This window comes from Cryphonectria parasitica (assembly GCF_011745365.1).
Source record: "Cryphonectria parasitica EP155 unplaced genomic scaffold M406scaffold_4, whole genome shotgun sequence".
Lineage (NCBI taxonomy): Eukaryota > Fungi > Ascomycota > Sordariomycetes > Diaporthales > Cryphonectriaceae > Cryphonectria > Cryphonectria parasitica.
This window is the reverse complement of record NW_024468912.1, coordinates 1,786,880-1,802,917: the sequence shown is the minus strand read 5'-3', so window position 1 is coordinate 1,802,917 and position 16,038 is coordinate 1,786,880. Positions and strand designations below refer to the sequence as shown.

Sequence of the window (16,038 nt, the reverse complement as noted above, 5' to 3'; positions counted from 1 at the left end):
ACAGCGATTGCTTGGGTGCTCTCGACCAGAGTCGACCGTAACATTTCGATACTGCGCACGTGACGGCCAAAACTGGTGTTTCGCGCGCGGACTGTCTTTTCATTTTTTTTATGATGGGTTGATGATCATTCCTACCTTTATGGGCTTCTGGTTTCTTGGATGGAATGAAGATATTCCAGCGGCTGTTCTGTTTCGATACTACACTCCTTATACCCCTCCCATTCGCGACTCTTGGGAATACCGACCTACGATTCTTTCGTTCAAATAGATATCCTCGAGTCGGCATAATTTGGTTTTTTGACATTTTGATTCTTGGACGACATAGTGGCTTAGGTGGGGTGGATACGATGATTTCGACGGTAGAAGTATGGTTATTTTTTTATTTTGTTTTGGGTTGGTTTTCTTTTCGTGGCGAGTGGCCAACATAAGGTGCTTGGGCTCCGGGGCGTGTGCAGTTCGTCGGAGCAGATACTGCGTAGGAGAGCAGCCTTGTGGCACCACGATCTTGAAAGGGCGGTGGTCTGGCTCTCATACCCTCTCTTTCTTTGATTCCCCACCCCCCTTTTCCAGATTCTACTGCACTCATCATCATTGGGGACGAGTTCGCAAAGCGTGAGAACGCACAGGATCCGGCGCTAGTGCTAAATTGGCTGCGGCGCAATTGAGATTGAATATTTTCCATTCTGCAGTCCACTTGACCTCAAGGAATATGGCGTAGAACCAAGCAGACTGGTACCAAGAGGCAGTATCAATGAGGAGACTGATTTATATAGCTGATAATTGTCCTGCGCAGCCTTAAGTCCTCTTTCTGTCTCTATTGGCGGCGATATTGATGTTCCTGTGATACGCCATGCTTTTATGTGTACCCTTTCTTTTTCCCCTTAACTCTCAACTCTCACTTTCGTGTTCCAGAAGTGCCTACAAGCTCAGTAGAACGGTCACTCAACAGGAATTTATGATAGGTGTTGTAGCTACTATTGTGATTCCATGACATCGGCAAAGGAGCTTCTAGAATGTTTCTTCGACCCCAAACTCCCGAGAAACAGGGCAAAGTTTCTTGGTGCGCATATCCTTTTGGCCGATCATATCGAGTCCATTTTTAGACATCCTTGCGCGATAACGCATGGGCAAAGTCCATGAAGGAACCATGTGCTCGCCTGCGTATCATTGGACAGAGCATTGGTTCTTCTACGAACTGCACATCAAATGGTATACGCGCGCAGGGATTGGGTCATCGTTGTCCCCGACCCTCTGGGGAGGTCTAAGGACAGCCCAGCTGTCCCAAGCCAGCATCTCACGTACTCAAGTAGTACTCAAATACCATGATATAACCCTAGCCCTTCTTGTTCCTTCTTCAGCAACCTAGATAAGACCCCAAGAATATCGATGGTTGCTTCGAAAACCAACGGTGACCACAGCCATTGTCACCGCTAAAGCGCCGAGAACGAATAAGTCAAGGGTTCCATGGTGGGCACGCACAGCGAGGTACCCTAATTAACCAACATCTTTTGGTCTCAACGGTGGCTCGCCATTGAGATCTACTAGCCATTCTTACCCCCAAGGGATTTCCATAGCTTCCCCGCATCTTATCCTCACTCCAACGTCCAGGGTGGATGCATAACAGTGGTTGGCACATCTTTTGGTTGCGAGATACCGACGGGCCGGCCTTGCGCGTGACCTGGACAAGAGAAGCGGTAAGCGGTCAGGTGGGGAGAGAAGAGGAAGAGGGGGTTGGGGGATGAAAGTACTGCGCAGTTGCTCCATAGCTTCCTGGCAATATGTACCGTAAAGTATATTCTCCACCTCGCCTCCGTCGGATATTTGGAACTTTCTGTAGTGGGCTCTGCTCGTCTGGGGAAAAACCTGGGGTAAGACACAGAAATAGTGGAGATGGGTTACATGTGCAGACGGTGGGTTGGGCTCGCCGCGGGGGAGGAGACGAAGGAGGGAGAAGAAGGGCCGTTTGGATGGTTACTTACAAGTACCATTAATGCAAGGTCCTGCCTGGTGCGGGCAAGGGATTACTTTTTCTAGGTATTTATATAAATATGGAGGACTAGAACTTTTAACCCCCCCCCTCCACTGAATGGAACTAGAAAGAAGGAAGAAAGAAAGAAACAGGCCACGACTAGGACGGGAGAACAGCAACGTCATTTCTATCTTTGATGGATTGGTAGTCTCTACGTGAACGTGAAATCGAAAAGGAAGAAAGAAAAAAGAGAAGCAGAGAGCGACCACAATGGGCTCCGAGTCCTTCTGGAAAAGTCGGTCCCTCCGGGTCTCGGACAAGAAGCGGACGAAGGCAGCAGAGCTCACACTCAAGGAGTCGCTGTACCCGATCTGCCTCGTCACACTCCTCTTCTTCCTGTGGGGGTTCTCGTACGGCCTGCTCGACACGCTCAACAAGCACTTTCAGAATACCCTTGGGATCACCAAGGCGAGGTCCTCAGGACTACAGGCTGCTTATTTTGGGTGAGTGTTTTTGTCTGCTGTCTTTTCAGGGTCGGCTGTTTCTTTTCTTCTCTTTTCTTCTTTCTTTGCTTCTCCGTATCGTAAGATTTTTGATGGTGTTTTGTTGTTCTTTTTTTCTTCTTTTTCCCTTTTTCCCCTCTCTCTTTTCCCCCTCCCATCTCGTTTGGCTAGAGGCGAGCTGATTACTGAATTTTCAACACATCTGTGGTGCAGTGCCTATCCCATCGCCTCGCTGGGCCATGCCGCCTGGATCTTGAGACATTACAGCTACAGGGCCGTGTTCATCTGGGGCCTGTGTCTGTATGGCATTGGTGCTCTGCTCGCCATCCCGGCGATTATGCACCGAAGTTTTGGAGGGTTCTGTGTGTGTATCTTCATCATCGGAAATGGTCTCGGCTCGCTGGAGACGGCAGCCAACCCGTACATAACTGGTAAGTTATCCTTTTGGTTGGTTTAAAATCAAGCAGCAAAAAATCATAAACCCCCCTCCCCACCCCCACAAGTATATCTCTCTTTTCTGCGTGGGCTTGATGGTAATCATCTTCTTCTTCCTTCTTTAGTTTGTGGTCCGCCCAAATATTCCGAGATCCGCATCAACATCTCCCAGGCCTTCAACGGCATCGGCACTGTGGTCGCCCCCGTGCTGGGGTCCTACGTCTTCTTCAACTTTGGTGATGCGCGCGCCCTGCAGAACGTGCAGTGGGTATATCTGGCCATCGCCGTGTTCGTCTTCTGCCTGGCTTGTGTCTTCTTCATGTCTCACATCCCCGAGATCACCGACGCCGACATGGAGTTCCAGGCGGACGAATCGCGGGCCTCGGCAGACAGCACGAAGCCTTTCATCAAGCAGCACCGGTTGTTCCATGCGGCGTTTGCGCAGTTTTGTTATACTGGGGCACAGGTTGCCATTGCGAGGTGAGTAGTTGAGGTTGGGGTTGGGAAAAGGACTACAATGATGGAGCCGTCCTCCAAAGTCTTTCCACTCATTCCCTTCTTTTTCTTCTTCTTGTTCTTCCTCTGAAAAAAAGCAATATGAATGATTCATATCACTGACCATATGCGATTCCAGTTACTTCATCAACTACGTGACCGAAACCCGCGCCAACACCTCCTCCGCGCTGGGCTCCCAATTCCTCGCCGGCGCCCAAGGAGCATTCGCCCTAGGCCGTTTCGCGGGCACAGCCATCATGCACTTCGTCCGCCCGCGCTGGGTCTTCCTCTGCTACCTCAGCCTATGCATCGTCTTTGTCGGGCCCTCCATCACGCAGCGCGGCAACACGGGCATGTCGATGCTCTACGTGACCCTCTTCTTCGAGTCCATCTGTTTCCCGACCATCGTTGCGCTGGGCATGCGCGGCCTCGGTCGCCACACCAAGCGCGGGTCCGGGTTCATCGTGGGCGGTGTCTTTGGGGGCGCCTGTGTGCCGCCCCTGACGGGGGCTGTGGCGGATATGCATGGGACCGCGCTGGCGATGGTTGTTCCCATGGCGTTCTTTATTGCGGCTTGGTCATACTCGCTGGCGGTCAATTTTGTGCCGGCGTATCGCGACACGGCGGATGCGTTTACCAAGACAGAGATTGGGCTGCATGGACATCATGAGGGGGTTGCGGAGCTGGGCGAGGCGGGAAGTCTTGATGTGGATGAGGAGAAGGCTGTGGTGAACGAGCAGAGAGAGGGGTGATGATGATGATTACCTTTGGGAAACAATATATTTGTCTTTTTTTCCTTGGGGGGCGGGGGGTCTCCTTAAGTGGGAGAAAAGGAAGGCCGGAATAGCAGTGAAAGAGGCCAGACTCCTTTCGTGATGCAAGTTATTGGGGAACGTACATCCAGCACAAAAAGAGAAACTATTCATTTCAGATGGGATCGATTCCTATGGCTGACATCAAGAATTAATTTGATGCCTTACTAGTGATCTGAACTCTGAGCAGTGCTTCGAGCGCCGACCGTCGTGATGGTATTTTATGCGGTACTTTGTTATAATACAACGTCCTCACTTGTTTTCTTTTATCTCAAGTCTGCCTATATCCACACAAACACACCATGCGCACGCACAAAGGGAGGGGGGAAGGAAGAAAGACCGCGTTTCGAAGCCATGTTTCAAAGAATTTCACGACTCTCCATCACAGGCTGCACCGCTTAGTCTACAGCAAACTTTAATCTAACCTCATATCTATCACCTTGCATTATATTTCCTCTTAGTCGTGTCGTCTGGCGCTTCTAAAATGGTGGTGTGCCGGCTCGCTCACGAAGCAACCTGACTGGCCTTTTCATCCTTCGTAATCACCGTATCTTCGCGAGACTGAACCAATATTTGCACCAATATTACTTTCCTCAAACTCGCGTATGCAGTCTTGGATATCTCATTCCAATCCAGACCTGCAAAACTCAGGGGGCGGCATCACTCGAAAAACGACAGGCCAACCTGGGGTCCATCCATAGCCAGGGCAACTGACTGGATGTCAGCCCAGGTCTAACCGCCGAAGATGTGATCCATTCCCAACCCAGCCAATCATTTTACACAATATTTGCCAGGCCCCGGCGTCTCCATCACTGTCACCTCGCCTTTTCCCTATCAGCATCAACCCTCACTAGATGACTTTTCTGAGCCCAATGGCCACATTCTTCTTCTTCCCTTTTCTGGGTTCTTCGCCGACTGTGACGGTGTGAGCATGCACGCCACAACCTGTGCCGTTGGAGCCCCTGGAATGTAATTAATCACTGTGCAGAGTCCTGGCGAAGGAAGCGTTCACTAAAGCGGATGGCCCATGAAAACGGAGCACACGAGAGACGTCGTTTATTAACAGAAGGTGGCCCTCTTACTAGCACTCAAGAAAAATACAAATAATATTGAAAGAGACACCGAAAGAAAACAAGAAAGCCCTGGGCTGGTGAATTGACCAAAGCATATAACGAAAATTTTACCTTCACATCAAATCATGAAAGCCGCAGCAGCAATAGCCTTCGCCTCGGTCACCATCGCCGCAGCATTGCCCTCTCGACGGTCAAACTCAGATTGCAGCAATTATGTAGGGGGACTTACAGCTTGGTCGGACGCCAACTTCTCCGGCAGATCATATCAATACAATGTCTCAGCCAACACGTGCAGTATGATCTCTCTGTCCCCGACTTGTTAACCCTTTTTCTTCCCTTTCTTTCTTCTTGACCCCTTCTACAGTTGTTGGATCCCCCCTTTCCCCAGGATCCTCACAAGACACACATACAGACACATACGCACACGTACTGATTTCATACATAGTCTCCATAGCAGGGCAATTCCCGTATGAACAGCCAGCCGGTGTCAGCTCCGTGGCTGCGAATCTTTTCAACTGGTGTACATTATATCCGTAAGCCCTCCCCCCCCCCCCTCTCCCCCCTCTGCAGCCCAAATCTGTCACATGACAGGTATCTGGACAGATATACAGACAGACAGACATTCTGTTTTCTGGCCACCGCTTCTGATCTGATGTTGCAGTAATACGAACTGTGATCCCGGGCTGGGAAGGATCAACGATACGCTGGATGTGGTCGGGAGTTATTACAACCTGGCCGGCTCCGAGGAGGTTTGGGACAACCTGGCGCAGAGTTTCTCATGCCGGCCTTATGACTGTTAGAAAGATTTTCAGCTGTGTATATTACAACAAGCTCTTACACTCTGGTTGGACACCCATACATGATCTATCTATGGAAATGGAAGTCTTCATCGAGGAAATGGGATTGCTGAGATATATAACGAGTACTTCAAGATCAAGCGAACTGGACCTCGAATTCCGAGCACATGATGGCGTCTATTTACAAGCCATTTGATGATGCGCGAGACCTGTACATGATGGACAATGAACGCGTTATATTCCTTCCCCGCCCGTCCCCTTTTCTTCTCTCTTTGTGTTCTTCTTTGCTTTCCTCACCTTGCTTTTTCTTGATTCGTCTGCTAGCAGGCTTTGCACTTCCCAGGCAGTCCTCCGAAGCGCAATTGACCCCCAGAACAGGTCTGTGAACAAACTGAGGGTTCCTTCTTTCACATGCTGTCCCCGTCTCTATTCAGTAATTGGTTTAAGCTAGAAATAGGCCGCGGCTCCTCATCACCTTTCTGGCTATTATAGGGCAGAACCACCAGCTGCTTTGGACCGGCTACAAGATTTCACACCTTATATCATAACAGTCGTCTTCAATGTTTTCCGTTCATTGTTGTGGCGGAAGCCTTTTCCTCCCACCACGGCGGCTCCCGAAATTGTCACTGGCGGCCATTATAGTCGCTGGAAGGGTGGTGGCCGATCCCATGAGGCCGCGTGGCAAAATAAATGGTAGTAGTCCTCAGCAGCAAGTCAGGGCAGCGGTCTGGGTGTCGGTTTTTGGGAGTTTTCCAGCTGGATCTTAGAGGCATAGCTGGTGGCTGACCACTCGCCTGTACGCGGCGGAGTTCGACAGGCCCTTGTTGACCCGGCGTTTGAGAACTCGGCTGCAGGCTTCGACGAGGCCTGAATGCCGACTGACGATAGAGGCTTCTAAGGTCTCAACGTTGACATCAGGACAGAGGGCAAAGTAAGTCGCTGGAAGGCTCGCGCCGAAGCTGGCTGTGGTCACATCCTGCGAAGGGGTTTAATCTTTGCTCTGAAGTGAACGCGGTGGAATGACTACCATTTGGAGGGAGGCATCTGGCTTGTTTGTTCAGTTCGCCTCTAGCAGATCCCATTTCAGATGGCGGCTGGGATGGACAGTTCGTTTCGAAGATGATGGGACACTCTACTGGAAGCATGTCCAAATGCGAAGGTCGTGTTGGACTTCACTGATTACTTGCTTCTAAGAGAGCAAGCCATGATAGTATGAGTCGCAGGGTGATATGAAACAGGGAACGAAGAGAAAGGAGGGGGGGGTTTTGGGAGAAAGGGAAAAAGGGAGAGAGTTAAAAACGAGAGGCGGGGGAGGGAAATGGAAGAGGGCAGAGGAGGGGAGTGATAGAAACAAACAGGAACCTTCGACGCAATCATAACGTCGACGGGCAATCTGGGCAGGCCGGGACCTCATGTTCACATGGTAGATGTCCCACATGGTAGATGTCCCTGTGTCAGACCATTCTAGGTGCCATCGGTGCTGTCCTGCTTCGTCTGGTGAAGTCAAAGCACATCGATGCATCTCACGGAGATGAGGGATGCCTGGGCCGACAGTTCCGCAGCGGGTAGGATGCATAAGACCGGCCGGAGCCGTAGCGCTGTGGGGGGGCGGAGGATCGGACGGTCGGAGACAGGGCGGCGGAAAGCTGGTGGCGGAGAGCTCACAATCGCCATCCAACATGCCAGCTCTGCACCATGGCCGTGTTCGGGTTCATCTCAGGTGCCCAATAGAGTTTTGGCTCTAGCATGACAACGTCATCCCGTGCTGTTATGTCCGTTGCTCGATGCCTCGGCAGACCATCGTTCCGGTGAGTTGTGGAGACGGCACCTTTAGGAAGACCCTCTTTAAGACCGCCTTCGGTCCCGCCCCATTCACGACTGGTACAGCTCGATATCGACAGACCCGACACCTTCCAAATCTCACTGACAAGCAGTCTCCTCATATTTTGATCTTGGCCAGCTTCAATATGTCTCTCGAAGTTCACCATCTCCACCTTTCCCAATCCGAGAGGATCGTATGGCTGCTAGAGGTATGCATCGTCGCATCACACGTGTGATGAATCACTCGCTCACCGGCCCAAACAGGAGCTTAACATTCCCTACGAGCTGCATGTCCACGAGCGCGACCCACAGTCCGCTCTGGCGCCGGCAGACCTCAAGGCCCTCAACCCCTTCGGCACCGCGCCCTACTTCCGGGACACCAAAGTCTCGCCACCTGTGGAGCTCTCTGAATCGGGTGCCATCGTGGAGTACATCCTGACCGTCTATGGCGGCTCTGGCGCGGTGCGGTTGACGAGAACCCCAGACGACAAGGAGTATGGTGCCTACCTGCAGTGGTTGCACTACGCCAACGGCTCTCTGCAGCCGACCATGAGCCGCAACATGACCTTCCTGCTCGCGGGCATCGGTAGCGGGAATCCCATCATCGAGTCGTTCAAGGCCAGGACGGATACGGCGCTGAGGCTGCTAGATGACAGGCTCGCCGTGAGCAAGTACCTGGCAGACGAGGAGCTGAGCACGGCGGACATCATGAGCTTATTCAGCCTGACCACCACGCGAGGGTTCTGCCCACGGGATCTGAGCCCGTACCCGAACATCCTGAGGTACCTGAAGGATATCGCGGCTCGCCCTGGATACCAGGAGGCGATCAGGAAGGGCGACCACGGGATGGAGCCCATGATCGCAGCCCAGGTCGAGGGATTCACCCAGTTTCCTATCATTGCGAAGGCTCTTTCGAGGGAAAAGTAACCTCGTGCTCTTTCCAATGATGATCGAGGCTGTATATGTATACAAAAGAGAATAGTGTCGCGTTATCTCGAGAGCTCTCTGTCTTTTTAAACCCCCCCGGTATTGTGTGTGTTACTGGATCAAAGCAGATCATGGCCTGGGCCAGCGTTATCGAGAAGTCTTGGGAATTTCTGCAGTGTGGTCAGCTCTGATTCAATTAAATTCCCTCTTGTGTACAACCCATTCGCATTGTTAGACAGACAGATGTGGTTGAGCCTGGTGTCGATTTTGGCTGTTTCTAGCTGGCTGTTGATTGGGACCCTCTTTTCCCCTTTTTCTATCTTTTTCTCGTTGTTGTACGTCATGACCAAGATTGTTGAAGAAATCAAGCATGACGAGGTAGGACGGGTGAGTGAAGGAGGAAGTAGAGAATTCTATTTCGTTCCTGCCTTATGATATGCACTCGGATGGCTCTGCTTGAGATGTACTTGAGCACCAGCGTTATCTATACAGTATGCACGATGTACTAGTAATATTTACAGTACCTGTACTACGCTCTTTGTTAGTACTGAGGAGCTGTAGGAGCAGATGACCAGGGAGACCCCTGCCACGCCCGCGGTAGCAGCGCTCACTTTTCAAGACCGAGGTTCTGGGTTCACAGGGCCTATCGTCAGGGTTTGGGCATCCAACCAGCACTGGCCACCTGAGCCTAAGCAACATGCGAAATGGAGGGTGACAGGGGTTGTGATTGATCACGAACATTCATCTCCCAGCCATCAATCAACATCGACATCTCCATCGCCGGCCTTGCCGCCCTCCTCCTCTTTTCCTCCCATACAGCAGGTCAGATCCAACCTTTTCCCCCCATCGTTACGCTGTCTGCGTCTGGATTCTGTCTGCATACTCCAGTCACCACAACAGACGCTTCGAGAATCGCGCCCCTACTTGATTAGTCCGTCCCTGCCGGCGGGCTCCCATCATCAATCAATCCTGACAGCAGACACCAGCGTGCAGCCACGTAGCTGACAAACAGGCTGCGAACGAGCGACTGCCACCAGCGAGGTCTGTACCAGCACGGTCTCGTAAGCACGCAGCAGCTCCCTTTGCATCAGCAGTCTTGGGCTTGCAGTCTACCGCATTCATCATGGCAGAGAGCAGTGGTGTCGATCCAGGTGCGTCTCTCTCCTTTTCCCTTACCTGTCCTCCAGCTTGCCTTTTCTTCCAGTACTGTCATTAGCTCCTCAACATGAGGTGTCAACGCGCAGTGCGGTTTGTGTCACGCCTGCTACTGCTCTGAATCTCGAGGCTGACAGGATACTTGTCTTCATAGCTGCCCCGAACCTTAATCTCACCCCTGACGAGAAGCGAGTCTACGGCCAACTTTTCCGACAGGCAGACACCGACAATGTCGGAGTTGTTACAGGAGAGATTGCCGTCAAGTTCTTCGAGAAGACAAGACTCGATTCGAGGATACTGGGCGAGGTCTGGCAAATTGCAGATCAGGAGAACCGGGGCTTTCTTACCCCCGCCGGTTTTGGTGTCGCCCTCCGCCTGATCGGCCACGCCCAGGCTGGTCGCGAACCGACAGCGCAGGTTGCCTTGCAGCCTGGCCCCATCCCTCGTTTCGATGGCTTCACGCCCGCCCCGCCTCCGTTGGCACCGGCTCCTACCGGCTCTCCGCAGCCCATCTCTGCCCAAGGAACCGGCAACGCCCCCATTCGCATCCCGCCGCTCATGCCGGACAAGGTCGCGCAATATGCAGGACTATTCGAGCGCCAGCCCCTGACTGGGAACATGTTGGGCGGGGAGCAGGCGCGCCAGATATTCGAGAAATCCGGCCTGCCCAACGAGACGCTGGGCCGCATCTGGCAGCTCGCCGATACGGAGCAGAGAGGCGCCCTGGTGATAACCGAGTTTGTCATTGCTATGCACTTGTTGACCAGCATGAAGAGCGGCACTCTGAGGGCCTTACCAAATATCCTCCCAGCTGCTCTTTATGAGGCTGCTACGCGACGAGCACCAGCTGGCGCCGCCCGACCACAGAGTCCGTCAGGTCCTGCCCTGTCTGCCATTCCTCGCCAGCTTAGCGGTCAGGCGCAGATGCCGATGCGGACAGGGTCTCCTCTTGGGCCTGGCTTGGGGCGCTCTGCTCTGGCACCGCAGTCCACGGGCGATACCTGGCTGGTTACGCCAGCAGACAAGCAGCGATTTGATCAGATCTACGATGGCCTTGACAAACAGAAGAAAGGTTATATCACAGGCGAGGAGGCGGTTCCTTTCTTCAGCCAGTCCAACCTCTCTGAAGCTGTTCTCGCAAACATCTGGGACCTGGCGGACGTCAGATCCGAGGGCATTTTAAACCGGGATGAGTTTGCTGTAGCCATGTATCTCATCCGACAGCAGCGCAGCAAACAGGGAGACCTACCGCAGAGCCTCCCACCGAACCTGATGCCGCCTAGCCTGCGCGGCCAGGCTCGCCCGTCGACGGCGACAAGTGCATTTGATGCACCACCGCCGCAATCTCCACCCCAGCAGCAGCAACCTCCGCCACCGAAGCCAGCCTCTGCGCTCGACGACTTGTTCGGACTGGACTCGACACCTGCGCCATCACCAGCTGTCCAGACTCAGTCCACCGGCGCCGCTCCGCCGAGCGACCCATTCGGTGGAAGCATAAGCCCAGCTGCGCCGACATCCCCAGCCAGGATGTCACCCACGGCGACAGGCAGCTTCAAGCCGTTCATGCCGTCCTCATCGTTTGGTCGCGCTCTGACAAGCCAAGGTACCGGCGCTTCTGCCAGTGGATCTTCGGCGGGGGCTGGGTTCCCTAAGCCTGCAGCAGCGCCTGTGCCTTCCCCAACCACTGAAGACCTGCTTGGCGATGCCGAGAACGAGACAAGAGGGAACAACATGAATGACACTATGGAGCTTGCCAACCTATCGAATCAGATCGGGACACTTTCCAAGTCTGTGCAGGACGTGCAGGGCCAGCGTAGCTCGACGCAGAATGAGCTCAACACGACTGCGCAGCAGAAGAAGAACTTTGAGCAGCGCCTGGCGCAGCTTCGCACGCTGTATGAGAACCAGGCCAAGGAGGTCCGCGACCTGCAGGACAAACTCACCGCTTCTCGGAACGACACCAAGAAGCTCCAGACGGACTGCGCGATGGTCGAGGCAACATACAAGGACCTGCAAACCCAGCACCAAACCATTCTGACCGCCCTCCAGGCCGATCAACAGGAAAATGCTAGCCTTAAGGAGAGGATACGAGCGGTGAATGCAGAGGTAGCAGCCATCAAGCCACAAATCGAGAAGCTCAAGTCCGAGGCCCGACAGCAGAAGGGCATGGTGGCCATCAACAAGAAGCAGCTGGCTACTAACGAAGGCGAGCGGGACAAGCTGAAGACAGAGGCTGAAGACCTGACCAAGGAGAATGAAGAACTCGCACGGCAGCTCAGCCAGAGCCCGCCTCCAGGCGCTGTGCCACAGGTCGCCAGCCCGGCTCCTAGTAATGCGAGTGGGAACAATCCTTTCTTCCGGAGGACCGGCAGCACGGACATCATGGGGGCGTTTGCTAGCCCTGGCGCGTCTAGCAGCAAGGCCTACAACGACAAGTCCTTTGACGATGTCTTCGGTCCTTCCATCCCTGCCTTTAAGCCACAGACCACGGGAGCCTCTGCCGCTAGTACCGGCTCGTTCGCGACGCCGACGTCCACCAGTCCCAATGTGAGCAGGAACCCAACCTTTGCGAGCGATGCGACCCCTGTTCCGCCTGAGCCCCGACAAGTAAGCTCAAGCTTTTTGCCTTCTGGAGCCCCGGCCTGAATCCTGACCGTCGCTGACCAAGCTCCCCACAGGTTTCGCCTCCTGCTGCTGAAGCTGCGGGTATTGCACCCACCGAGGACGTGCCTGCTACGGAGACTAACGCCGAGACCAAGTCACCGGAAGGACAAGCTGCTGCTGGTGTTGGTCCTGCTGCCGACGGTGTGGCGACGGGGCCAGGCCCGGAATCTTTCTTCCAGGAGAGCTCCAAGACTGAACCTGTTGCCGCGTCTGGGGATCCATTTTCTGCCCTGGACCAGGCCAAGGCCAAGGAGGACTTTGACAACGCGTTTGCCAGCTTCAAGGCGTCTTCATCCGCCTCCAAAGGTGCATCAGGAGGTCCTGCCGAGCCTGCAGGTGCGGCTGCACCGAAGAGCCTGTCCGCTTTTCACGCAGAATTCCCTCCCATTTCGGAGCTGGAGAGGGACGATGAGTCGGACTCGGAAGATGAAAAGGGCGGATTCGATGATGACTTTGCGCCTGCCAGCCCAAATGCCAGACCGGCGGCAACTGGCCCCGACTCTCCATCTCTTAGCAAGGCTGTCGTTGCCGAGGCACCGGTGTCTGGCGCTGAGGAGCCATCCGAGAAGGCCGAGTCCCACGCCGATGACATCTTCGGCAGCGCTCCTCCTCCTGGGAGCTTTCCCGAAGCCGACGAGCCAGTCGCCAGCGCCACGCCAACCGCCACGCACCATGCGCCACCGTCAAAGCAGTCTAGCTCTGCTTTTGACGATCTGGACGACGATTTTGCTGATCTCGAGGATGCCAAGGAGGGCTCACAAGACGACGACTTCCAGACCATCTCGCGGTCTGGCCTGGACGACTTTAACCCGACCTTCGACAGCCCACCGCCCGCTAGTAAAACCGAGTCGAGCGCCCCACCGGGCAGCAGCTCGGGCAACCCGCCACCCTTTGGCACCGAGAGCACATTCGACTTTGCGAGCATCGACAACACAGCTTCCCAGGCCTCCACAGCGGCCCCCACTGGAGGAGCGGCCAAGCCAGCTGAGAACCATGACTGGGATGCCATCTTTGCAAGCCTCGATGATGCGCCTCCAGCGCAGACGTCAGCAAGCCCGCCGCCGCCGGGCAGCTCCGAAGGTACAGCTCCAGCCCCGACCCCGGTCACTGCGACAGAGGCAGGAAAAGATAGCCTTCCCAGGCCGGACGGGCCGGGCCGAGCGCTGACTGAGGATGGGGTTCACGACGACCCGATACTTAAAAACCTGACGGGAATGGGTTACAGCCGGTCGGATGCGCTGAACGCACTGGAGAAATACGATTATAATCTGGAGAGGGTGAGTTGAACCGAGCGAAAGCCAGCCTGACTGCTGAATATGTGCTTTTCTCTCCTTGTGAGCTTCACTGCTTCTTATTGCCGTGGCCAATTTCTTCCCTCTTCCCCCCGTCTCTGGCCTGGTGTGCATTGCGTGTCTCTTATGACTGACCTTCTGTTCCATAGGCGGCGAATTATCTGGCAAATCAGTCCTGAGGCAGAGAGACGGAGGTGAACCAGATTGGAACAGACCCTCTCAACATACTGTAATACGAGGTGAGCGAGTTTGGGAAGAGACCCAGCAGTGGTAGAACGCTCAAGGGAATTTGCCCACGAGAGGGGGCCCCTTTGAGTGCTGTTTTGGACAATGAGAAGGACAGGTGAAGCCATGGTGACATCATTCATCTCGTGGACATATAATGAATGTGTGTTTCCATACAGAACCTTCGTGTAGAAGGGTTGGCAGAGCAAGCGCCAGATGCATAATGTATACAACTTGACTCACTTGGTGATCGCTTCTCACTTTTCAAATTTTTTATTTAGTGTTGGAAAACCGGTATCCCAAGAGACCTCAAAGCAAACATTTACCACGAGGCAGAAAGAGCAGGGAGGCTCCGGGAGGTTGGAACAACGTAGGCCCTGTAGAGCCAGAACATGCCATGCGGTGATACAATTATTATAAGACACAACGCTAGCCAGCCATGTGCTGTGTATGCCCGTGTTTTTGTTGTTGTTGTTCGATCTGCCAGCCCCCTGGGCGACCAAAAAGGGAAAAAGGAACAAAAGATGGACATGTTCAACAATGACGCGCAAAGAAAGCCGAACAGAATCCGAATGTTCAACGTCGTCCGTCGTCCGTCTTGCCGAGGCCTCAAGAGGAAGCCAAGGAACGGTTCTCACGTTTCCTGCCCCAGAAGACTTTGAAAAGGAAGGGAAAAAAAGGGAGCTGGCCCTTTTCGTTCCGTTCGTGAGAACCTGACACTTCGCCGTGTTGCCGCTGGTCATGGATCCCAAACCAGCCGTGGATGCCAGTTCTTGCCTACATCAAGAATCCTCGCTGGCACCCTCTTCTCAGCACCGAATTCCAGTACGCCTGCTCTCGAACCCTGTGGCGTGTTCGTCATCGTCATCGCCATCGTCATCCCGGTGGACCGATCATTGTCGCCCAATAGCTCCGTCATCGCCTCTTATCTTACTGTGGGGGCGGCAGATCCAGGTCAATGTCAAGCTCCTGGACAAACAGGTCGTTCATGGTGGTGCCATCCCTGAGGTACACCCAGTCGCCGACAGCCGTGTCCTCCTTCTGGGCCTGGCTCTCGCCGTAGACGACGTAATCGTAGCGCTTGGGGCCAGAGATGGGGCTTGAGAGCCAGATCTGTTTGTTGGGGGGCTGCTTGTTGATCACGTAGGTCCCGATGGTGGGAAAGGTCACATTGAGAACGCCGGCCTGAAGAGGGAGTTAGGGCCCGGTGGTCAGCCTGATGAAGGTGGAGGAAGGAAAGGGGAAGAGTTATTTGGTGTCATCTGTTCCATACCGAGTACTCAATGTCGACCTGGTCATTCGCTTCGGCGACCTCCTCTAGCCGGTCTTGGATGGCCTCCAGGTACTCGTCGGCCAGGTCGTGGTAGTCTTCATCCGAGAGCTCGGCGGGTACGGGTTTGATGGCGTGGTCGAGAACGTTGGGGGGTTCGGGGTCGTCGGTGTCGGGCAGGATGCCCTTGGGCCGGCTGCTGGTGGCCGACAGAAACCTGGTCTGGGAGGCAATCGACCTCCAGCTGGAGGTGAGGAGGACAGCTCTAGGAGGGGTGGAAGCGGCGGCCTGGCGAAGAGGCGCGAGCCGAGCTGCGCCGACAGTTGAGAGGCGCAGGCCTCGGGTGACAACACTGGAAGCTCTCGAGAGGGATGATCTCGTCATGTTGACGGGTTGGCTTGGCAGAGTGTGATATGAAACGGAAAGCAGGTGTCTCTGGACAGGTCGGTGATGGATAAATAGGAAGTTAAGATGAGAAGTTGAAGAATAGAACGATGGGGTTCGCAAGTAGACAAGTCTGAGAACTTCAATTGGGGTGGGTTGACTTCAGTTTCTTTGGAGCTGGGGGTCCCTGAAGTGGTCAACGCCCTCGAAGCTGTT

General features: G+C 54.1%; 4 protein-coding genes across 4 annotated transcripts; 3 read left to right on the top strand and 1 right to left on the bottom strand.

Moving 5' to 3' along the window:
• Positions 1-2,239: 2,239 nt before the first annotated feature.
• On the top strand, positions 2,240-4,154 carry M406DRAFT_60367 (uncharacterized protein; the record flags this gene model as incomplete). The annotated part of the gene is made up of 5 exons (XM_040924679.1): positions 2,240-2,472; positions 2,686-2,903; positions 3,033-3,387; positions 3,542-4,076; positions 4,119-4,154. 5 exons carry the CDS (start codon positions 2,240-2,242, stop codon positions 4,152-4,154), a joined length of 1,377 nt encoding a protein of 458 aa, XP_040776723.1.
• A 3,897-nt stretch (positions 4,155-8,051) lies between these two features.
• On the top strand, positions 8,052-8,832 carry M406DRAFT_60366 (uncharacterized protein; the record flags this gene model as incomplete). Its single annotated transcript, XM_040924678.1, has 3 exons — positions 8,052-8,114; positions 8,170-8,775; positions 8,812-8,832. The coding sequence occupies 3 exons, from the start codon at positions 8,052-8,054 to the stop codon at positions 8,830-8,832; spliced, it is 690 nt and encodes a 229-aa protein (XP_040776722.1).
• Positions 8,833-9,955: 1,123 nt separating this feature from the next.
• Positions 9,956-14,409, top strand: M406DRAFT_105958 (uncharacterized protein; the record flags this gene model as incomplete). Its single annotated transcript, XM_040915173.1, has 4 exons — positions 9,956-9,983; positions 10,142-12,594; positions 12,666-13,928; positions 14,093-14,409. The coding sequence occupies 4 exons, from the start codon at positions 9,956-9,958 to the stop codon at positions 14,120-14,122; spliced, it is 3,774 nt and encodes a 1,257-aa protein (XP_040776721.1). The 3' UTR covers positions 14,123-14,409.
• Positions 14,410-15,098: 689 nt separating this feature from the next.
• Positions 15,099-15,822, bottom strand: M406DRAFT_339119 (Frataxin; the record flags this gene model as incomplete). Its single annotated transcript, XM_040921420.1, has 3 exons — positions 15,099-15,353; positions 15,442-15,660; positions 15,760-15,822. 3 exons carry the CDS (start codon positions 15,820-15,822, stop codon positions 15,099-15,101), a joined length of 537 nt encoding a protein of 178 aa, XP_040776720.1.
• Between the last annotated feature and the right edge of the window lie 216 nt (positions 15,823-16,038).